The sequence below is a fragment of the Peromyscus leucopus genome, chromosome 1 (assembly GCF_004664715.2).
Source record: "Peromyscus leucopus breed LL Stock chromosome 1, UCI_PerLeu_2.1, whole genome shotgun sequence".
NCBI classification, from domain to species: domain Eukaryota; kingdom Metazoa; phylum Chordata; class Mammalia; order Rodentia; family Cricetidae; genus Peromyscus; species Peromyscus leucopus.
Genome location: NC_051063.1, coordinates 8706898 through 8731918, shown reverse-complemented (window position 1 = coordinate 8731918; position 25021 = coordinate 8706898). Strand labels below are relative to the sequence as shown.

The window sequence follows — 25021 nt, the reverse complement described above, 5'->3', positions numbered from 1 at the left end:
AAGCATTGTATACTAAAACATACATGTAGGTATTGTGAAGAAGGCAACATTCATGTGGATTTTGAAATATGAAGCACAGCTTCAACAATGTATTCACAAACAATTCGGAAATCTCTCTTCCAGTTAACACTTCACACTATCCCACCTCTTCATGCATTTTGCTCTGCTAGGAAGAGTATGCCAGTAGATAAGAGTACAGAAGCAACAGCTTTTATACAGGCCAGAATAAGTCAGGCTTTGTATAAGTTATAGTGCCCTGGGTGTCTCTAGAAATTAGACCCTGAGATAAAAACACATAGGAGATAGTTTTTGTAGGAATGTTTTTAAAGCACAGGAATAAGGAGCAGGAGCAGAGTAGAGAAGGAAAACAAATATAATAACTGTTTTTAATTTGGTGGAAACTTCCAAGGTACCTAAATAGATGCAAATTAAAGCATCTACGAAGATAAACTAGGGAACGAATGTATTCTCATGCCCAGGTGTGAGCGTTCCAGGGGCATAGTTCCATGAGTGAGTGCCCAGCAGGTTCTCACTAGTGTCCATGAAGCTCTGACTCATGCATGTGGAAGTCCACAGGCCCACAGTGGCACACCAGCAAGCTGTACTTGAATGAAGCTGATTAAAGCTGGCACATAACAGTTGCCACAACCATGACCAAACACAGATGTGGAGCTGTGATTTATAATAATACTCTTTGTTGTTGGATGCTTTTGTCTTCTCATTAGATTGTAAAATTGAGTTATCTATTCTTTCATCCCTTCAGTTCTAGAATTCTTCCTGCTTTGAGCAGTGTTACTTGATTGGTAGATGATTATGAAGTCCAGAGCCTATGATGTGTGTATATGGTTGCCTCTTTAAGATGTAGCTAACTTGCTCCCAAAAGCTCACCTACTATGATGCTTGGGGATGTGGTGCTTCTTCTGCATACTACAGACCAGATGGAGAATCCTCTCAAAGACTGCAAGCCAGCAATATAAATAATTGATTCTGAAAGGCCCCAACAGACATGATACAAAACAATTTTTGCAAAAAAAAAAAAAAAAATCTGTTTACCTAGATCTCTGGAAGTCTAATCAGAATGTTGTACTTTATATCAAATCTCAAGAGAATTTAAATTTTAGAACTAGAAGCTGACTCAAAATTTATTTTGTTTACTGTTTTCTTTCCTCTCAATACTACCACTGTAATGGTGTCCCATATGTAGTCCAGAGGAAATTAAATCTCAAGAAAGTGACTTGCATGAGCCTTCTTAAGTCATTGAGCTATGTTGTGACGGAAACATATTGAGAGCCAATCTGTGTAGTACAGTTCCTTTCCCAGTATTATTAAATGGAATGTGGCTTACTGGTAATACCAAAGTGGCAGATTTAAGCTTGTGTATAGAGGTCATGGATTCCTCCCTCCTCTGCCAAACTGCCTAAAACACACAAAGCAGTCTGCAGATGCCTAGAGGATTAGAAGTGTACCTTTTATCTGGTACTGGACACATTGAAGGATCTCAAAAATGTTTGTTGTAAAATGAATTTCTAAGTCTGTGGTATTAGTCATCCCAAATGTGGATAATAATCTTTCCCCAAAATACATTTTTTCTCTGCTCTCCTGGCTTCGTGTGCCTGTCTTTGTTTATAGTCAATCAATATTGTTATTAAGGTGCCTCTAGCCTGCTTGTACTCAGGTTAGGAGCTTGTCTGTGGGACAGCCTGACTTACCACAGAGATATCAAACACCCTTTCAAAACCTATTACTGGGTCAAGCCTCAACTGTCCTGCTTTAAAAAATCATTTCTTCAAGGTTTCCTTTGAAGTTTTCTTTCCCCCCATGTCAGCAGGAAAGCTGTGAATTCCTTATTTTCAACAGATCCTTCCGGTGACCCAGTAAGAGATTTCATATACTGTACAAAATCTTCCTGTCAGAGTTTTAAATTTTCTCCCATTAACATAAATGGCTTTTTTTAAAAAATCTTCTCTCAGTTTTTGTGATTGTCACTACTACCTTGCCTGGTGTTAGTCTTTCCATGTAGCAAAAATACATATACTAAACTAAACAGAGAATTTCATCGAAAGACTAAAATTTGTATTCTTTGGACTGGAGAAATGCCTCACCAATTAAGAGTCTGTAATGTTCTTATAGAGGACTGGAGTTCAGTTCCCACATTAGGTACCACACAATCACCTGTAACTTTAGCTCCAGGAGATCCAATGCCTCTGGCCTCCATGGGCACTGCTGCTCAGATGCCCTTAGCCCCACACACACACCCCCCCACACACAACTAAAAGTATTTTACATCCTTAAAATAATTTTATCTTTATGTGTCTCTTGCTCAAGGTAACCTATATTCATTAGGTTTTGAGATAGACAGGTTACCAGAAATAGATTGGGGTCATCTTGAAAATACTGTTAAGACTGTGTAACTCTGGATTTAGAATTTATAGATTATTTTGCCCAATGTATATTGTATATCCTCTTATGCGTCTGTGAAATAAACAAAGCATGTGTATCCTTAAAAGATATTGAAGGGTTGTACCAAGTTTATCAGTCACTTTGGACCATTAGATGCTGGTTGAAAGTCCTCTGCACAAAGCAGAATTGGGAAAAACAGAGTGTTGAGCAGAGTCCAGAGCTGAAACTGTAGGAACTGTAGAAAAATTAAAGCTGGTCTACAAAAATCTGTGTTTTGAAAACCAGGAAAATTCTAGCGAGAAAAGAGAGTAATACTAAATGCAAAGAATGAGACAAGAGCAGGGAGAAGATACGAGTGATATTAAACAAGTCCAAAAATGAATGAGATATAGTATGAGAAACGGAAAAGATCAGCAAGGTCAGGGGTGTATGCCCAGCTAATACCAGAGCTAATGCCAAAGGGTGACCTTCGTTACTTAGAGTGTGCCATTACCTCAAGGCCTGATGAACAAAAAGATCTCCTTTAAACATTTTTCTTGTTTACTTCAACGAATAAAATCCATGAATATTTGCCAATGAAGAACAAATATCAATATGTTATTTAACAAATATCTAATTTTGAGCATTATAAGTAGCACTGAAAGATTAGTTACAAATAGTAACTGCCTTTAGGGACAAATAATTGTAAAGTTAGAAAAATAGTAAGTATAAAGAGTGACTTGATTGTTTGTGGTAATCATATTTGTCAGCATCTGTTATATTCCTAACAGTTTTTAAAGCTTTGTACATAAGAGATTAATGAAGGTCATGACTAAATCCTTATAAGCACAGAATTATAATTAAGAAAAAAAATATAAACTTGTACTATCCAGTACTTTAATGAAATACTTTATGTAATTAACTTGTAAAGAAAAAAGAAGTTCATGTTTGTTAACAATTCTGGAGGTTTTAGTCCAAAATCATGCAGCCAGTTGCTTTGGACTCTGGCAAGGTTGGTAACTTGTGGGAGGGGCATGTGGCGGAGCAAACTGCTTCCATTATGATCCAGGAAGGACCGGAATGAGGAGGGCAGCTGGTTCTTATCATGCTCTTCCAGGATACATTCCAGTGAGTGACAGACTCCCCAATAGGCCCTATCTCCCAAAGGTCCCAACACCTGTGAACAGGTTCACTCTGGGGCCAAAGCCATCCTAGGGCTGAAACCTTGACTCATGGACCTTTGGAGGACATTCCTCCAAAGTTCAGGATTGTTGGTAGAATGCCCAAAAGTAGACTACTCCTACCAGAAATCCTCCAGGTTTTTAGGGAAATGTTTGGTAAACTGAGGCACCCAGATGTTTGGACTAAATGGGTACTGAGTTAGCCTCTCTGGCATGCAGACAACTATTGCTGAACTACTTATCCCCTATCATGCAACCCAATCTAATAAATCCCTTTATCATAAGTAATCATTCCATCAGCTCTGTTCCTCTAGGGAACCCTAAAAACTATTTCAGGTAAAGACTCACAACTAAGTTACATCCAGCTTTGTGCACTTTTTGGGAAAAGCTACATATTCATGGAGATGTTCCAAGTGTTAGCGGGGAGTACTTTCATTATGAACATACTCTCAGGCTGTTTCATAAATGACCATGTAGGAAAAGGTGTGAGTTAAGTGTGGAAGCGGTTAGATACAAAACCCAGAGGTTTCTGACCAGAATTCTTATAGACACATCTATCTTTCCATGTTCAGAAGCGAGTAGGATGAGTATGCAGAAGGCACCAGGCAGAGCTTTGAAATTTTGGGAAGTAATCATATAGCAAATAAGGCCAGGGGAATAGCACTTGCAAAAGTACGGGCCCTTCTAAATTTTTGTCCACAGAGTGAAGACTGTACTGTAGCTTTTTGTTTCTGCATGGGGTTGTTGTTGTTTTGTTTTGTTTTTCTTTGTTTCTGTCCCTTCCTTTCTCAACACCCAACCATGAGATCAGAGCGTGAGGCTGACTGCTGCAAGGGTACTTAACAAGGCAATTCACACAAGCAACCAATAGAGGGAGCTCTCTCCACCTATCCAGCCAGGGACACCAACATGTAGTATAAATGATAGCCTGTACTGAATGGGTTCACACACAGTTGATAGGTCTACAGTCCCTGGCCCACTGCTCCAAATGCAAGTCAAATTCTAACCCTCACGATCTTCCTTAAGTAGTCTGTACCCCTCACAATTTCCTACTCAGATATTTCTTCAGAAAAGATTGCCATTTTTTGCCATTAAAATGTCAGCCGCATGAACAAGGTCACAGGAGACTTATATGTGGTGCATCCTTTAATAACACCCAACACCTCTGGGAAAAAGAAGCACTGAGTTCATTTCACACCCACATTCAAGGCCCAAAACATTCTGCAGCTTTGGCATCTTTTCCTCCTTTGGATTCCATTTTATGGCATCCTGATTTCCAGGACACATTTTATCACTATTTTACTCAATCGGTTAGTTGATTTCATCTGATTAAAATTTATATGTGCAATAAACTCTCTTTTGAATTTTTCCAGGTAGATACTACTCCATAAAATATAACAGAAAATTAACATAATCTTAAATCCCTGAGTTACATCATTTTAAATCTAATTAAAAATTAATCTTCATCTTCTAAATTTTCTTTCAAAAAATTATAGCAATTTTCTCCTATCTTTTTAAACTAGCAGAGTCATGGTTCAAAGCCAAGAGTGTAGGGAGGCTTCAGTGGCCTTGCCTTAATAATAAAAGAAGTAGGCAGAGCCTTACGTCATTCCTACCAATACACCAAGAATTCAGAACAGGAAGACAAGTGTGTGCTTAAAAGTCATGAGCACTTCAGAACAGCAAATAGGACAAAGAAGAAATCAAGGAAATCCCCCAAACTTTAGGGAAATAAAATTAACAATGAAACCTAAGGCAAATTAAGAAAAAGTGTAATCTGTTCTCAGAAGAACATGAGAGAACTCCGGGAGAAATGACCTGACATTATGGAATCTAGACTGGGAAATGGGAGCCTGACCCAACAGGTACCAAGAGCTGCCTTGGAACAAGGAAGAAGTTCTTCAGTACTGCCAGGAGATCTATCCAGAGCTGCAGATCACAAATGTGATGGAAGCAAACCAGCCAGTCAGTATTGATGGCTGGTGCCGAAGGGACAAAAAAACAATGCAAGAGTCACATCGTCATTCCATTCAAGTGTCTTGTGGGTGAGTTCATTAGTGATGTTCTGCTGGTTCCAGAAAACTGCCAGTTTTTCCACCGAGAGCGGATGGAGGTGTGTGAGAAGCACCAGCGTTGGCACACCGTAGTCAAGGAGGCATGTCTGACTGAGGGGATGACCTTATATAGCTACGGCATGCTGCTGCCTTGTGGGGTAGACCAGTTCCACAGTACCGAGTATGTGTGCTGCCCTCAGACAAAGATTGTTGACTCTGACTCTACTATGTCCAAAGAGGAGGAGGAAGAGGAGGAGGAGGAGGAAGAGGAAGACTATGATCTTGATAAAAGTGAATCTCCTACTGAAGCAGATTTGGAAGACTTCACAGAAGCAGCTGCAGATGAGGAGGATGAGGATGAGGAGGAAGGGGAAGTGGTGGAAGACCGTGATTACTACTATGACTCTTTTAAAGGAGACGACTACAATGAGGAGAACCCAACTGAACCCAGCAGCGATGGCACTATTTCAGACAAGTACATTGCTCACGATGTGAAAGTTCCCCCAACTCCCCTGCCAACCAATGATGTTGATGTGTATTTTGAGACCTCAGCGGATGATAACGAGCACGCCCGCTTTCAGAAGGCTAAGGAACAACTGGAAATTCGGCATTGCAATCAAATGGATAGGGTAAAGAAGGAATGGGAAGAGGCAGAGCTTCAAGCCAAGAACCTCCCCAAAGCAGAGAGACAGACCCTCATTCAGCACTCATTCAGCACTTCCAAGCTATAGTTAAAGCTTTAGAGAAGGAAGCAGCCAGCGAGAAGCAGCAGCTTGTGGTAACTCACTTGGCCCGAGTGGAAGCCATGCTGAATGACCGCCGGCGGATAGCTCTGGAGAATTACCTGGCTGCTCTGCAGCCTGACCCACCTCGGCCACATAGTATTCTGCAAGCTCTGCGTCATTACGTCCGTGCTGAGAATAAAGATCGCCTACATACCATTCGTCATTACCAGCACGTGTTGGCTGTTGACCCAGAAAAGGCTGCCCAGATGAAATCCCAGGTGATGACACACCTCCATGTAATTGAAGAAAGAAGGAACCAAAGCCTTTCTCTATTGTACAAAGTTCCTTATGTGGCTCAAGAAATCCAGGAGGAAATCGATGAGCTCCTTCAGGAACAGCGAGCAGATATGGACCAGTTCACCTGCTCCATCTCAGAGAGCCCTGTAGATGTCCGGGTGAGCTCTGAGGAGAGTGAGGAGATCCCGCCGTTCTATCCTTTCCACCCCTTCCCATCTCTGTCTGAGAATGAAGGATCTGGAATGGTAGAGCAAGACGGTTGGTTACATCTACAGACATTATGGAATCTCTGGCTATCTCTGGCTGGAGAGATGGTTCCACAGTTAAGAGCACTTGCTGCCATTGCCAGATCCAGGTTTGGTTCCCAGCACCCACATGCCAGCTTACAACTAACTACTGGTAACTCCAGATCCATGAAGCTCTGATATCCTCTTCTGTTCTTCTCGGGTACCAGAGACACACATGGTGCACATACATATATGCGGGAAAACATGAATACGCACAAAATGAAATAAAATAGATCTTAAGAAGAAGAAAACTATCTAGTGGAGAGCACAAATGTACTGAAATTGACCCACTGTTAACTGTAAAATAAAGCTGTGAGTTGACACATTAAGTAAAATGGCTTAATATTGATGAAAATTCATGCAAGAATCAAAATAATTAAATAATATCAAAAAGCTGTGCCATAAGAACATGGATATTTCAGTAGTCATCTAGTAGGTCTAGAGAGATATGAATTCTATAGGCCAAGCAGCACAGGCTGAGGGGGTTGTGACTGTGAAAAGGACAGTATACAGGTTAGTAGGAAATGCCTATTGAGAAAGGACAAGAGAAGCAGACTTATGGTTAATATCTGAATAGTTTCCATAGTCAATATGAATGGATTATGCTGGTGGTGGTGGCACACACCTTTAATCCCAGTACTGGAGCGGGGGCAGAGGCAGGCAGATCTCTGAGTTTGAGGCCAGCCTGGTCTACAGAGTGAGTTCCAGGACAGCCAGGGCTACACAGAGAAACTCTATCTCAAACAAAACAAAACAAAATCTCCTATTAAAAGATGATGGTATTCTGACTGAGTGAATTAACAAGTAAGTGAAAGGATTAGACAATATAAAGTTTACAAGCCCTTGCAACCAAAACAAAAGGAGACAGGGAAGGACAAAATAAAAGAAAGGAAAATGTACAGCTGCTGCTTAACCTCAAAAGTCACCGGAGGGTTTACAAGTCTATACATACACACTTCAGACAGAGTGGGTCTGACTAACACTGAAAGCAGAAGCAGGGCTTTGGTTTATTTGATTTCTGGTCTTAAGATAACACTGGCCTTTGATTAATTTCTTATGCTGAAAAATAAGAAGAAAAAAAACTAAAATAATTATGTGTTTTTTAATGGCTAGTATAGACCTATTCAGGTAACTGAATTATGGAAAAACAGGATGCTCCAAACAATTAATTATGTAAACAAACATAATACTGACCAGAAATTCAGACTTTTCATACCAATAGCATTGCATATTTTATATTATGATGAAATAAACATTGAGTAAAAATTCTGTATTTTTTTAATATTTCTGTATGATTTCACTGTGCTGCTTGCTGTATTTGATTCAACCAAGTTTGTCAAATAGGAAAAAATATGAGATGCTAAAGTAGACACCAGAAAGTCTACACTACATTGCAAAAGTCCAAAGCACAGGGCCTCCAAGAAATGATTTGACAGAGGAAAGAGAAATAAATTTAGCCTCTTCATATTATTTATTCGTAGAGCATGCTCACTATGAAACCACTGTGTGTCAAAAGAGATGCAGTGTGAAGCGGCAATGTGAGGAGTGAGCCTGCAGCTCTGCCTTGTGATTAGAGCTCTGTGGTGCACAGATGAGAAGAATGGAGAGGGCTGGGTAGCTGCCTTAGAGCAATGGTTCTCAGCCTGTGGGCCAAGACCCCTTTGGCAAACCTCTCTCTCCAAAACTATTTGCATTATGATTCATAACAGTAGCAAAACTACAGTTGTGAAGTAACAACAAAAATAATGTATGGATGGGGGGGGTCACCACAACATGAGGAACTGTATCTCAGCATTAGGAAGGTTGAGAACCAGGGCAAGCACTCAAGTAGTGGGAGGCTGAGCTGAACAAGCAATTAAAAAGTGTGCATGCTGAATCGTGATGTGTTTGATATCTTGATGACTCAAGAATGCAAAGATATCAGCTTTTTATGGAATAAAGCCTCATTCGTGCCTGGATTTCATTGGTTATGATCAATGATTAAAGATGTGTTCCTTTAATATTATCAGAAGTTGCCATTTTCGGCTGCTTGTTCTAACCTGGCAGTGTACTCCACTGTCTCGAGTGGTCTGTCTCTGTGACTCTGTGCTGATATCACTCCTTCTGCTTGCTTCTCTCAATGAAATGCACCCTAACCAACAAATTACTTCCTTTGTCTGCAGCTGGCGTGTTCACAGTGGGGCTCTGATTTGAACAAACCTGAAGATGTCAGGCTGCGAAAGCACTCAGAGAGGGATATGTTCACAAAGGTCCCTGTTCTGGAAAATTATACACCACTTTCAAAATGCTTCACCACATTTAAAAGTGTAATTATACCTTTTCCTTAATGACTGACATGACATATGTTTACAAGTGTTTTAGCTGACTTATGACACTGCACAGTATCATGTTGTATATTTGGTGGCAACATCTAACATTTCATGGCAAAAGCAGCTGAGACTGACAGATAATGTTGCCCAAGTGATTGGCAATAACCAGTGCAACCTGCCTATTTCACAATTTCTTAAATCATCGCACAGCAAATTTAATTGTCATTTTTTCGGAGAGAACGGTTTGCTCACTTATGCTAACCTAGTTTTAAATCGCCTTGTTTCTCTTTGGCATTTCTTTGATGGGATCTTTGTCGTTTGTTTTCCAGTGTTTAGGATTGTATGTAGGACCCGTGCATGCTTGGCATGTACTCTGTGTCCAGTCTTTGCTTCCTTATCTTCTTTGTATTGATTTTTCAGTATTTTTGTTTCATTTTGGTGTGGTTTTATAATTTTGAGACAAGAGTCTCACTAAGTTGCGCGGGCCACCATTAAACTTACTCTATCACCCAGGAAGGTCTTGCCCTCACCATTTTCCTGTCTCAGCCTCCCAAGCTTGTAAGATTTCAGGTCTACCTTCTTAGGAGAATTTTCTAGAATAGCATTGCCCAATAGAACTCACTACCATGACTTGAAATGCTCTGTGTCTGCATTAATGAGGATGGGAGCCAATGAGTGCAAAAGCCTTATTATTCAAGGAGAAAGAGTTGAGGACAGAGAGAGTATCTTTTCATTACATAAAATTTCATAAGCAATGATGTCTTTTCTGGGTTTAGTCATAGATAAGTGCAGTGCTTGGAAGCTTACAATGTATATACATTACTTGATTTTCACCCTCACATTGATGCTATGGAGAAGCAAGATAGGTATTAAAACCACCTCTAAAGGACCACCTGAAAAACTAATTACATATGGTAATTAACTTCACAGCCAAACACAAATCCAGATTTGGCATCACTAATCCTATTACTGGCATCAAAACAATGTACAGTTTTTAAAAATAAGAGATAGTCTTCAGATTTATGTTCATGAGGATATAACTGTGTAATATTCTCCCAGGATAATTCTATTTTCAAAAATGATATATCAAAATTAACTGTTTCCTAGTTTCAAAAGGAAGTTCTAAAATTCAAAAGCATTTACATCAGTTTGAAGGATTTCAGATTGCTGTTTGGAGCTGTAAAATATTCTTTCTTATATTGAGCCAGAAATTCTCATGTAAAAATATCACTTACTCAAGCTGTACTTGTTATACAAGACCCCCCCCACACACACACACACACCATTTTCCTTAAGGCTTCTCATAAAGTTGCTAGTCTTCTATTGAAAAGAACAAAATCCTGGATTACATCAATTCACCTTGGCAAAAAGAACAGAAAGTTTCATAATGTTAACAGTAACGAAAGCTTCACCACACTCATGTGGGTTTCCTACTAAAGATAGCGTGCTCCCCGAATGTGAGATGCACTGAGTTTTAAATGCAGAAATAGGAAGTCTTGTTGTCTTTAGTTTGTTAAAGGTACTTAATTTTAAAGAGGTTGATAATTTGGTCTCCTTTATAATATGCCATTCTATAATGATAGAAGTGAGAAAGTGGGTGAAAATAAAAATTGGAAATGACTGGGAAGACCTAGAAAAATTGATTACCTGGGAGTGAGAGTGGCTCAGGTAAGACTTCTAGAGACAAGGAAGCCTGAATAGACAGGACAGTCATAGTTAGGAGAGAAAAGAATTTGAACAACACGAACAATAAGGAATTAAATGTAAACAGTAATACAAATGTTAAGTAAGAGGAAGAATAAAGAACAGATCCGGAGGCCAGGCAGTGGTGGTGCAAGCCTTTAATCCCAGCATTTGGGAGGTGGATCTCTGTGAGTTCGAGGCTAGCCTGGTCTACAAAGTGAGTTCCAGGACAGCCAGGACTGTTACACAGAAAAAACCTGTCTGGGAAAGAAAAAAGAAAAAAAAAAAAAAAAAATAACAAGTCCAGGCCTGGTAAGGTACCTCTGCTGGTAAAGTACTTGCTGGACAAGCACAGGGCCCTAAACTGGAATCGTAGCATTCACATAAAAAGGTGGACGTGATGATGCACACTGGTGATCCCCATGCTAGATCCCTATGGCTTGATCCTAGTCAGTCTAGCTGAATCATTGAGCTCTACAATCAGTTAGAGCTCCCTGCCCCACCCCCAAAAATCCTAAGGTAAAGAGTGACTGAGAAAGATAGCTGTCATTAACATCTGGTCTCAGTACCCTATTTGTATAAAGAGTGCTCAAAGTGGACCATTTACTTCAACCATTGACAGAAATACCAACAAGGTACTAATGCAGGCTGCATTTATTTGGATGAGAGAAAAAAATTGCAGAGAAGCTGTCTGTCCATTGTCAAAATTAAAAACAATCAACACTCTATCCAAAACTAGCTAGTATAAAGGGTTATTATGCATGTAGATTTTGAGTTTTAATCAAAAATGTAATACCTCTTCATTATCAATAATTTGAACTCTTTTTTAAAACAAGAAGGAAATACTCAGATCCAAACACTCTTAAAACTGCAGAGATGTACAGCAACAAACAGTTGATTGTTCCTCAGCTTTATTTCCTCATAATAAATTGCTTGGGGACTGGAGAGATGACTCCATGGTTAAGAGCACGTGCTGCTCTTGCAGAGGACCTGAGTGCATACCCACCTGGGGTGACTCACAGCCACTTATAATTCCAGCTCCAGGATCTGGCCCCTCTGGCCTCCACAGCCACCCACATTCACGTGTACATGCCTACACTCACATGCACATAATCAAAAAAAATAAGTAAATGATAAATTGTTTGGTACTTTATTAAAACAGCATAAAATGGACTTTACCTATAAGTTGTAATTCTTTAAAAACATGTGCATGTTTTTCAAAAAACGTGAATAGTATTTTATTAAAAGTTTGAACTTGTATATTGCTTTCATTTTTAATATGAAATCTAGCAATGAAAACTTCTTGCTCTTGGCATAATATTATTAAGTTAAATTTCCAAAGTGATGTATGTGACACACTACTTGCAATTTGGATTCTGGGAGCTTAGTGGTTTCTAAGAAAGGGCATCCCCTCCCTATCTGAATTCTTGTTGTCAGAAGTTAGGTGTTAGATAGTGAAGAAATCTTGTACAAATGCTTTTTAGAAACTTGGGGTTCCATTAAGAATACAGCTTCATATCTTAATTTTTCTTTTTCAATTAGTAGTAAAGTGACAATTTCAACAAGGATAGGTTTTTAGTAACAATAGATGTCAGAAAATAATGAAGCAACTTGTTCAAAGCAAAGTATTGGAGAAAAATAAACAGTGAAGTCAAAATTAAATATGCAGCTAAACTGACATTCAAGAATTAAGTTAGTATAATGACCTACTAAATTAGATTTCCTGCAGACCTTCAACAGTCTTGAAATAATGATTATGCACTGTAAGGAATGTCTAAGAGAAAAGAAACAGCATGTAAATTGCAACAATAGGCACAAACTTAAGGAAATGCTTACAAAATTAATTAATGTTTACTAAAACAATAATTTTATGTATTTAAAGATAATTCTAGATAATATAAAAACTACAGTCTAAAAGCCACGTGTTATAGATAAATATAGCAAACATTTCTTAAAAAGTATAATTAAAATCTCAAATAGGAATGTCTTTAGGGACTAAAAATAAAAGAAATGGGAACAGAACCTGAGGGAAGGGCAATTGTTTCTAAAGCAATGGAGAAGAGTAAGGCATGATTTCTGTAGTTGTAGTGATGGGCCGGACAGAATGGGAAATGACAGTCTCATCAGAGGGGATGAAGAATTCAAATGTAGAACCACACTGGCTTTTGGATGAATGTGTTCTTAGGAGAAAGGAGGGAAGTTTTTTATCTGTTACACCATGGTCCCACATAAGGGGTGTTGATACCTCCCATATAACTTTATAATGAAGGGTTATTGTCACATGATTTGAGATTAAAATCATAAGCTATTCTATAACATAATAGACAAATAGTCTGTAGTAGCCACGGGTCATCCAGAAAAAATAAACGTATCACTGTTCTGAAAGCCTACATTCTAACATATTTCATACTTCAAAAATTCATATTTGTTGTGACCCTATTAACGCTGACCTCACTATTAAATATCATAAGACATTTTTTAAAATTTTAAACTAAAAAATAGAAATATTAGATTCCTAAGAACATCACATAATAAAGTCTATAATGAAAATATACATGAAAAGGATTCATTCTATACCAAGAGGATCAGAACAGTAATATAAGGATGCTGTGGATAAAAAGTACCGACATTATGTTTAGAAATAAAATATCAGATTTCATCAAATAAGATTTTAATGAGAAGTTTTAACAGCAGGTTAAACATAACTGAGCAAAAAAATCGTGGACAGGACTACAGCTCTTGGGAAATTAGCCAGAAAACAGAGAAAACAAAAGACAAATGTTGTGGAATTATCTTTTTGTACACTGTGAATATGTGTCACTCTTATTAGTTTAATAAAAAGCTGGACAGCCAATAGCTAGGAAGGATTTTTCAGGGCAGAAAGAGTACTGGGAAGAAGAAAGGCAGAGCCACTGGCCAGGTATGGAGGAAGCAGGAAAGCAGCATGGACACTACAGAGTAAAAGTAATAAAGCCACAAAGCAGACAGTAAATTAATAGAAATGGGTTAATTTAAGTTATAAGAGCTAGTTAGAAACAAGCCTAAGCTACTAGCTGAAGTTTCACAATTAATAAGAAGTTTCCATGTCATGATTTTGGAACTGGCTGGTGGAACAGAGAAGGACTTGCATCATGAAAATATACCTAGACATATCAATGTGTGTGAAGAATGTGTAGTGAACATCTAATAGACATTATTAGCATTTCTTAGTAAACAAAAGAAAGAGGAAATATGATAAGGATCAAAGTGAGCTATGAGTCACCTCACTCTGGTGCTATACATCATTCCACTACACTAAAGTCCATGTGCCCCAGTCCAGTAGGCAACATAAACATGGAGAAATACAATAGACTTTTAACTACACAAAAATAATATTGAGCAAACTAAGAGTTACTAAATGTGGAACTGAAACATCAGACAAAGCATTGGAGCAGTTGAAGAAAAACCCAAGGTCCTCATATTTGAGCATATTGACTAACCAGTATATGATAAATTAAGTGTGTATGTTAAAGTATCTAAGATTAATTTTGAGAGAGCAAACATGTCTTGTCCATCTCTCACCTACAGGAGACATTAAAATAAAAAAAAACTAAAGACAAATATATAAATAAAATAATTACCAAAAGACAAGTTGAAAAAAGCATAAGAATATAACAGAGATAAGAAAAATTTAGAAATGAATCTACAAATGCCAATTTAATGATCAATATAGAGCAATTCCCTAAAAAAAATGATGTTTCCAAATTGGCCAGTACTGACCTTGAGCCCCACTTGGTTCTGGCATGGTGAGACTTATTGAGCACAGCCCGACTAGGAGAAGGAGAAACTGAGCCAAGTATGGCATGGGTGGGATCAGAGATGGATCCAGAGCAACAGCAAGCATGATAGGCAAAAAAAAAAAAATGACCAGGGAGACTGTGTCAGTGGATGGCTCATTTATTCAGAGGGTGCAAGGAACATTTATACCCTAGGAAAAATGTCTGGTTGGATTCATGTAGCTAGAGTTTTCCTGTCTTTCCTGCAGTCAGGACAAATCACTGTCACCCACCAGTCCCACAGCCGCTCAGACCCAACCAAGTAAACAGAGAGACTTATATTGCTTATAAACTGTATGGCCATGGCAGGCTTTCTTGCTAACTGTTCTTATAGCTTAAATTAATCCATTTCCATAAATCTATACCTTGCCACGTGGTTCGTGGCTTACCGGAATCTTCGCATGCTGCTTGTCCTGGCGGTGGCTGGCAGTGACTCCTTCTGCCTTCCTGTTCTTTCTTTTCTCCTCTCTGTTAGTCCCACCTATACTTCCTGCCTAGCACTGGCCAGTCAGTGTTTTATTTATTGACCAATCAGAGTAATTTGACATACAGACCATCCCACAACACTTCCCCCTTTTCTTTTCCTAGTTCATCTGGTGGTATGTCATTGGTTGGGGCAAGAACATCAAGGGCTCTTCATTTGTGTGCTCATGGGGAACAGGAGCCAGTGGAAGGAACCTTATAAGGTCATATAGGAAGTCCAGCATGGATATGTTAGCAGTCAGACAAGCAGCAACCAGTCACTGTACCTTGATGCCCCATGAGCTTATCAGTTTCAACATGCATGGGGGCACGCCCATACTCAGAGAAATTTAACTACTTGGGTCTGCTGGCTCCTAGGCACATGTGGGGAAAGGGCAGCCAAATGTCTGCTGCTCTCAGGACGAGAAAATCCCGGGTTTTAGGTGTGCTTCCACCCCTTCTAAGCTTCAGGCCAGGACCACAGGCCAGAAGAATATATGTATGTGTGATAGAATGGATTGTGCTTGCATGTATGGGTAGATGGATGTATAGGTAGATAGATGCCTAGATAGATGATAAAGAAGGGTTTTATGACATATTATTTGAAGAAATGTATGAATTTTTTCTGGTTCCATCCATTTGGCTGCAAATTTCATGAGGTTGTTGCTTTTTTACAGCCGAGTACTACTCCATTGTGCAGATGTACCACATTATCTTTATCCATTCTTCAATTGAGGGACATCTAGGTTGTTTCCAGGTTCTGGCTATTATGAATAATGCTACTATGAATATAGTTGAGCAAGTGTCCTTGTGGTATGATTGAGCATCCTTTGGGTATATGTCCAAGATTGGTATAACTGGGTCTTAAGGTAGATTGATTCCTAATTTTCTGAAAAACCACCCAATTGATTTCCAAAGTGGCTGTACAAGTTTGCATTACCACCAGCAGTGGAGGAGTGTTCCCCTTACTGCATATCCTCTCCAACATAAGTTGTCATCAGTGTTTTTGATCTTAGCCATTCTGACAGGTGTAAGATGATACCTCAGAGTCATTTTGATTTGCATTTCCCTGATGATTAAGGATGTTGAGCAATTCCTTAAATGTCTTTTGGCCATTTGACATTCTTCTGTTGAGAATTCTCTGTTTACATTTGCATCCCATTTTTTAATTAGATTCTTTGATATTTTGATGTCTAGTTTCTTGAATTCTTTATATATTTTGGAGATCAGTCCTCTGTCAGATGTGGGGTTGGTGAAGATCTTTTCCCATTCTGTAGGCTGTTGTTTTGTCTCATTGGCTGTGTCCTTGGCCTTACAGAAGCTTTTCAGTTTCAGGAGGTCCCACTTATTAATTGTCAACCACAGCGTCTGTGCTACTAGTATTACATTCAGGAAGTGGTCTCCTATGCCAATGTGTTCAAGAATACTTCCCATTTTTTCTTCTATCAGGCTCAGTGTAACTGGATTTACGTTGAGGTCTTTGATTCACTTGGACTTAAGATTCGTGCAGGGTGATAGATATGGGTCTATTTGCATTCTCCTACATGTTGACATCCAGTTATGCCAGCACACTTTGTTGAAGATGCCTTCTTTTTTCCATATAATTTTGGCTTCTTTGTCAAAAAATCAGGTGTTCATAGATATGTAGATTTATATCAAGGCCTTCAATTCAATTCCATTAATCCACATGTCTGTTTTTATACCAATACCAAGCTGATTTTATTACTATAGTTCTATAGTATAGCTTGAAGTCAGAGTTGGTGATGCCTCTGGAAGTTCCTTTATTGTACATGATTGTTTTAGCTAGCCTGGGTTTCTATTTTCCAATATGAAGTTGGGTATTGTTCTTTTGAGGTCTGTAAAGAATTGTCTTGGGATTTTGATGGGGATTGCATTGACTCTATATATCGATTTTGGTAAGAGTACCATTTTAACTGTGTTAATCCTCCCTATCCAAGAGCATGAGAGATCTTTCCACTTTCTGATATCTTCCTCAATTTCTTTCTTTAAAGACTTAAATTTCTTGTCATACAGGTCTCGTACTTGTTTGGTTAGAGTTACCCCAAGGTATTTTATATTATTTGTGGCTATTGTAAAGGGTGTAAAGGTTTCTCTGATTTCTTTCCCAGCCTGCTTATCATTTGTATATAAGAGGACTTCGATGGAACTAGAAAAAAAATCATTCTGAGTGGGGTAACCCAAACCCAGAAAGACAAACATGGTATGTACTCACTCATAAGTGGATATTAGGAGTAAAGTATAGGATAACCAACCTACAATCCTCAGCCCCAGAAAGGCTAGATAACAAGGAGTGCCCAAAGAGGGATGCATGGATTTCTCTGGGAAGGGGAAATAGAAGAGATCCTCTGGGTAAACTAGCGACATGGGTGGGAAGGATGGAGGGATGGGAATTGAGAGAGTAGGTTGGACCAGCTGGATGCAGGAAGCCAATTGGAAGCAGGATGGAGGGAGAGAGTAAGAAAAGAGATGTCTTGATGAGAGGGGGCATTTTGGGAACAGGAAGAAACTTGGTACCAGGGAAACCCCCAGGAATCTACAAAAATGACCCTAGCTAAGGCTTTTAGCAATAGTGGAGAGGGTGCCTGAACTGACCAGTGGTGTAATCAGATTGGTGACTACATTAATTGTCAATAGAGATTCTCTATTCAGTAACTGATGGAAGCAGATGCAGAGATCCACAGCCAAGCACTGGGCTGAGCTCCAGGAGTCTTGTCGAAGAAAGAGAGGAGAGATTGTATGAGCCAGGGAGGTCATGACAGGGGAACCCACAGAGACAGCTGACTCGAACTGGTGGAAGCTTATAGACTCTGGACCAACAGTTAGGGTGCCTTCATGGGACCGACCTAGGCCCTCTGCATGTGTGTGACAGTTGTGTAGCTTGGTCTCTTTGTAAAGCTTTTAGCAGTGAGATCAGAACCTGCCCCTGGTGCTTAGCTGGCTTTTGATAACCTGTCCCCCTTGCTGGATTACCTCGTCCAGCCTTGAAACAATGGTAAGGAGTTGAGTCCTGCCAAAATTTGATGTGCCATGCTTTGTTCAATTGTTCAAGCCCATGAGAAGCCTGCCCCTTTCTGAATGCAGATCAGGAGGGGAGAAGAGGGGGCTGGGGGGACTGTGGTTGGTATGTAAAAATAAATGGAAAAAAAGTTATCTAAATAAAAGTTTGAAAAGAAATGAAATCTGAGAACATGAAAAGGGCAAAAGGAAAACAAGCCTGTTCCAGACCCATAATTTATAAAAATTTAATACAGCTAAACAAAATCAAGAAAAAATAGAGTATATGGCAGAAGAGGTTGACTAAATTAAAGAGGTCTGTATGGGATACCAATACATATTGACCAAAGATGAAAAAAACTGGCAATATTTAAACATTTACAATCATATTTTAGAGAACAATTAGTCAAAATAAACTACAGTGGAAAGTAGAATTTTAGAAAGAGTATTACTCTGTGCCCCAGGCTGGATTTAGAGTCATGTTTCTCTTGCCTCAGATTAGAAGCATTTAATGCTGATTAATGCCAGATAACTACCATGGAGCAAAAACGTGGTACTTGTAAATACAGTCAAAGCCATGAAGCATTTTATTTGAAAAGAAGAAAGATTAAAATCTGAGATAATTACTCAATTCAAAATGCTTTTTTAAAAAAAAGCAGTTAGTAGGAGATACAAGAAAGCAGAATGTAAAGAAATGATATTAGTAATAGTAATGCTATGGAACAAAGAATAATTAATATTAAAAGTTTATACTGACAAATATGTAAAATGAGATGAAATGATCAATTACCTGAAATATTACTTGGCTGTAAATAGTTTCCAGAGAACTGGACAAAATGATTAGTCTCAGAACCCCTAAATAAATGCAATGAGTGCTTTTGAATATGTGCATCCCACACTTCTGCCCTGCTAAAATCTTTGGATGTTCTGGCAATATCTGAGGAAGTGACAATCCCAAAATGATAGAACCTGTCTCAAGAAAGGAAATATCTCCCATGTTAATATGTAAATGAGGCTCACAAACCTGAATTGCAAACAAGAAAGTAGAAGAAAGGGAAACCAAGGACCTAAGTGTAGATAGCAAAAGAATTATAATATACTAGAAAAATAATTAAGCTGTTTTTAAAACTTCACTGCTCAATTGACCAACCATTTGAAATACTGATATAATTTACTGCATTAATAAAAGAAAGGAGACAAGTCATTTGATGTATAAGTCAACGTAGAAAAGGCAGTTGACAAAATATAACATTTATTCACTGTATTTTAAAATAAATTTTAGGAAAGTAAAAAATACATTTAATCTGAGCAAGTGCCTGAGTTACTTAGTCATTGCTATGAAGAGGCACCACAAGTAAAGACAACTCTTTAATAATTTAATTTGTTTTGTTTTGTTTTTTACAGTTTCAGAGGGTTACTCCATAACCATCATGGCTGGAAGCAGAAAGGCATGTCACTGGAGCAGTAGCTGAGAGCTTTACATCCTGTTCTGCAGACAGCAGGCGAGAGAAAAAGACTGGGCCTGGCATGAGTTATTAACACTTCAAGGCCGACCCCTAGTGACACACCTTCTACAGCAAAGCAACACCTCCTAATTCTTCCCAAACAGTTCCACCAACTGGATCAAGTATTGAAGTGATTGAGCTTACGGGGGTCAATCTTATTCAAACCACCACAGGAAGAATAATTATCAAAAATATGTAACAAATATATTAAATGACTAAACTTGAGAAAATTCATCTCAAATAAGGAACACACAAGATGTTTATTATTTTTAAACATATTAATGAAGAGCCAGGTGTGATTGTACATATCTACATTCTTAACATGTAGGAGATGGAGACAGGAGGATCAGAAATTTGAAATCTTCTCAGGTCATCTAATGAGCCCAGACTACATGAGAAAGAATTTCAAAAAAAGAAAATTTTAATTATTACAAATTGTTCACATTTATTATTTTAGGGTGGTATTTCCATATATGAATGTCTTGTGTTTTGATTATATAAGATGATTGGTTCTAACCAAGACTAAAATGGAGTTCCCATAAACACAGAAAGATGAAACAAGATGTAAACATAAATGCAACAGAAAAAATCCTCATAGTGAATGCAAAAGACTACACAGAACTAATGAAAACAATAATCTAGATATGATAGTGCTATTGAATCAGCTGTTGAGTTTTATATACCACGAGAAGACAGAAAATTAAGATTTAAAATATAAACAAGTTACAGTAATATAAAAATGCAAAAATATCAGTATAAATCCTGCAAAACTGTAGCACCTTTATGGAGAAAATGATAACATTAACCAAGACTTTATGAATTAACATATTATACTCATAGATTAAAGGCTGTTGTCTTAGAAATATATGTTATTTGCAATTTTATTAAAAATTTCAGTCCAATCCATGCATCATTTTATAAGATTGGCAAGTTAATTATAAAATTTGAATACTCATGCAAAGGACCTATATTAAACAAAAATAGTAATGACAAATAAATATAATTGTTCAGGTATTAGGCTTATTAGAACACTGTTTAACTATAATGTGGTGGCATTGGACTAGGGACTGACATACTTATAGAATTAACTTAAGCAGACAAAGCCTCACACAAATAGAAGCTCTTGATGTGTGAGAGGAGTGCACTGAAAATTCATAGGCATGAACCTAGTAATCAACAACTAGTGCTGACAAAACTGATAGCAAAAGGAAAATTAACTTAAAATTGGAATTTTAAGACCAGCATAAGTCAATGATATTTGCATCAAAGGCATCATGTAAAAATGAAGACAGTTTAAGGGGGAAATGGATATTTTTATAATATTGCAACAAAGAAAAGTTTCAATTAAGCCCAAATAACTTGAAGAAAATTAAGTCAAAGTCTACTCACAGTAAGATGCTAAAACTTGTTTTGCCTCAGCAAAACAAAAAGAGAAATTGTTGGCACACAGACAGCCAACAAAGAATTAGTATCTTTGTACATAAAGAGCTTCTGCAGCTCAGGACAAAATTGAACTTTCAAAAATATGAAAAGGAAATATACTTAAGTAGAAAATCAAATAGTAATTAAAGTTTCATTAATAAAACAGAACAGTTGCTACCAACGAAAGATACTCTATGGGAAAAGTACATCCTTTGTCCACGGGTTACAGAGAAACAGGCACTCTCCTGCAGCAGTGGTGGAATGCACAATGGAGAACTCTTTGGCATTCTTTAAGTAAACATGAACATGGGTGTAACCTTCAGCTTGTAATTCTTCTATGTGTATCTTTGGAGAATGAAAATAAAATATGCTGTTGTAGCATAAAACTTAGAAGTTCTTATTAATAAAATCAAACCTGAGGCCAGTTATTGGGGTAAACACTGGAAGATCAGAGGGACAGAACAAGCCACAGCTAACCTTACCTAGCCAACTTCTCAGCTGGTCTTGTTTCCTCAGACTGGAAGCTTCTGTGTCCTCATCCCAATGGCTCTCAGCTGAACTGCTGCTTAACCAGCTAAAAGCTTAACCAGCCAAATGCTTAACCAGCCAAATGCTTCTAGTTTCTGGTTTTCATGCATTATATACCTTTCTGCTTTCTGCCTCACTCCCTGGGATTAAAGGCGTGAGTCACCATGCTTGGCTGTATCCTTGAACACATGGATTTTTGCCTCTGGAATGCTAGGATTAAAGGCGTGTGCTACCATTGCCTATCCTCTATGTTTAATATTGTGGCTGCTCTGTCTCTGACCCCAGATAAGTTTATTATGGTGCACAATAGATCGGGGAACACAATACCACCTCATTTCCCCTTTTTTGTCTAAAATTTAAAAAAAAACTTATAACTAATACAAGAAAAATTATATCCAATAAGTATATACAATATACGCAGTCAAGATTACATTAACAATGTCTAGTCCATTAACATTTGACAGATTCAGATAAAAAAACTCCATTAGTATATAACAATGTCCAGTCCAGTAACATCTGACAAATTCAGACAAAATATTTTCATTACTTATCTTATTTAAAACAAGTAGTTCCTTTTTAAAAGTATTTTTTCTTTTCATAATAGATTCAGTAATCTACCTTTTGTCATTTTTATATCTCCCCCTTTTTCTTTTTAGTGTAGATTCAGTGATCTACCCATTTATCCTATTTCTTTATCTTTTTTCTCAGAATAGACTCAATGATCTATCTCATTTCTTTTTTAAAAAAAAAAACAAAAACTCTGAATCTAATCTCCTTGTTCAGCTTTTTTCCTGACCATTAACAATTAACAACTTGTAACCAACTGTCATAAACAATGACAATGTACAAAACTCATTAAACAACCAAAAACCTCCCATCTCACCTCTTGGGAATGTGGGCGTTGTTTTCTTAAAATTACTTCCCGCTTTCTGAGGGTGAAGACATCTTTAGGGGATCCTAAAAAGAAAATGTTGGGGTTAATTGTCAAGTCCTGGGTCATTTGTCCAGTCGCTGCATAATGAGAAAATGCAGGGCTTGTTTCAAGTCCTTGTTCAAGTAGTCTGTCAGGCTGGATCATCTCAGCTAGCCATCTCAAAATTGTCCTGAGTAGTTTGTATTCCAAAGTCCATCTTTTGGTGGTGTTTATCAGCTTAAAGCCTTTGCCATAGTCCATGTGGAATCATCATTGTGGGCTACTGTCATCCTTTTGAAGATTTCAAAGTTGCTGTTAGGCTTGGCCATGGTTCCCTGAAGACTTTTTTGTTGTTGTTGTTTTTGTGCCTCCTCTGTGGTTTGGAACAATCACAGTCTGATAAATGTCTGTCTCTTAGAACCATGAATATTCTTCCTTAGAAGAGAAAATTTTCACAGCAATTTCTCCCCACCATTTGTCTTGCCAAACTTTTCCAAACTGACCTTTGCCGAAGCTTTCTTGTAACACGATGGTCCGGGCAATTCTTCTCTGAACAAGCAGTGGTAAACCCTTTGTACCAGGTAGCAGCATCATTGCAGTCACCAACACGATGAGAAGAAGCCAGCAACTCGGAGCAGCAGCTGCTGCCTCCATGGTCCCGCTGCCACCTTTTGTGCCTGGGCCCTAGCCGAAGCTTCTCCTTAGCAAGCTTCCTAGGCCGCCCTCAAACTCGGGATCCTCCCGCCTCTGCCTCCTTCAGCAAATCCAACCAGTGTGCCTCACTGCAACTGGCTGAGGGTAGCTCTGGTCTGAGCAGGGGTGCACAAGGCCGCTGCGGCAAGTAGCTTTTTCATGAATTTGTACCACGAACTTTGGGTGCCAGCACTGTACAGAATTTAACCTATATGCCACTTAAAAGTACATTTAAAGGTTAATGCAAATTTGGTAAATACTTGTAAGTCATGCAAGAGAGTTTCTGGAGCATAATTAGCAAACAGCTGCTCATTAAAACACACATACATACAAATGCACATAAAAATAAATCACATAAGAGAATGAAACCAAAGAAGCCAAAATGTATCAATCAAATCTTAACCAAAAGTGGGTGGGTAGGGTCACAGTACTCCCAAATGTATACTGGTGATAAAGTAAAACCACCGAACTCTATGCAAAAGTACCTCATTCAAGAATAACAAATTAACTAATACATACATTTCCATGGGACACGAACTATTCAAAGAAATGACTGATCAAATTGAGAAAATAAATTCCCAACAATAGAGAAGTTTAATATTCCTCTTATAGAAACCCAAAAGAGCACATAAAATGATATCAAACTGTCTTAGGACTTCTATTGCTGTGAGGAGATACCATGACCATGGCAACCCTCATAAAGTAAAACATTTAATTGGGATGACTTGTTTACAGTTTCAGAGTTTCAGTCCATTATCGTCATGATGGGGAGCATGGTGGCATGCAAGGAGATGTGGACAGAGGAGTAGCTGAGACTCCTACATCTTGCAGGCAACTGGAAGTCGACTGAGACAATGGGTGGTATCCTGAGCATAGGAAACCTCAAACTCCTACAGTGACAAACTTCCTCCAACAAAGACATACCCACTCCAAGAAAGCCATGCTCTCTAACAGTGCTACTCCCTATGACATTATGGGGGCCAATTACATTCAAGCTACCACACAAGCAGGTAGACAATATGGATAACATGGTTAGAAGGCTAATTTACTAAGTGTATTCTTGTTTAAAGATGTCAGTGAAGTTGTTTGTTTTAAAAAGATGTATATATAAAAGAAACTTTAGAACTACCAATTGTGACTGTGAACTTGAGTTCATGAAGGATTTTCAAGTGAGTTTCAAAATATACAAATTATATTAGAAAAATGAGAAATTTGACCAAGTTATCATTTAAAACTTCTGTAACATAAATGAAACTGTCTTATGATTAAAATGTGAAGAACAGAGGGAGAATAAACTTGCACAATGTAAATCATGAAAATGATTGGATGTAGCAAGAGCTCTTATATAGAACAACAGGGAAAAATCAGAAAAACACAAAAGCTAAAATGAGAAAGTGGCTCAGATATTCAGTTTACAGAAAAATCCAAAGGACAGTGGACACAAAAATTAACAACTATGACCCAGAAATGAAAACAACAATCATTAGTGGAGCTTCATTAGCACAGACATCGACAATGATAAAACTGAAGCTCCTCAGCAAAACTTAGACTTTTGAAACACTTTTTTGTTGAGACTAGTAGGGTATTAATGAGTGTAACTTTCATGTTGAATATCTGAAACATTCCCTCATTTAGAAAATGTAGTCTAGAGCCTTTGCTTGGCTCCTTTTGACAACTTTGTTTCCAGTATCAGTTCTCTGCATCTCTAGTTCTGTGGACATGGTTTCCTCAACTCTGAACATGTTTTAAAATA

General features: G+C 38.2%; 1 protein-coding gene across 1 annotated transcript in view; it reads left to right on the top strand.

The window, feature by feature from the left end:
- Positions 1–25021, top strand: part of LOC114696894 (amyloid-like protein 2) — a 74076-nt gene that overhangs the window by 10264 nt on the left and 38791 nt on the right. Inside the window, 4 exon segments of the mRNA XM_028874849.2 lie at positions 5398–5443; positions 5446–5555; positions 5557–6315; positions 6318–6894. Coding sequence (XP_028730682.2) covers positions 5398–5443; positions 5446–5555; positions 5557–6315; positions 6318–6894 — 1492 coding nt within the window.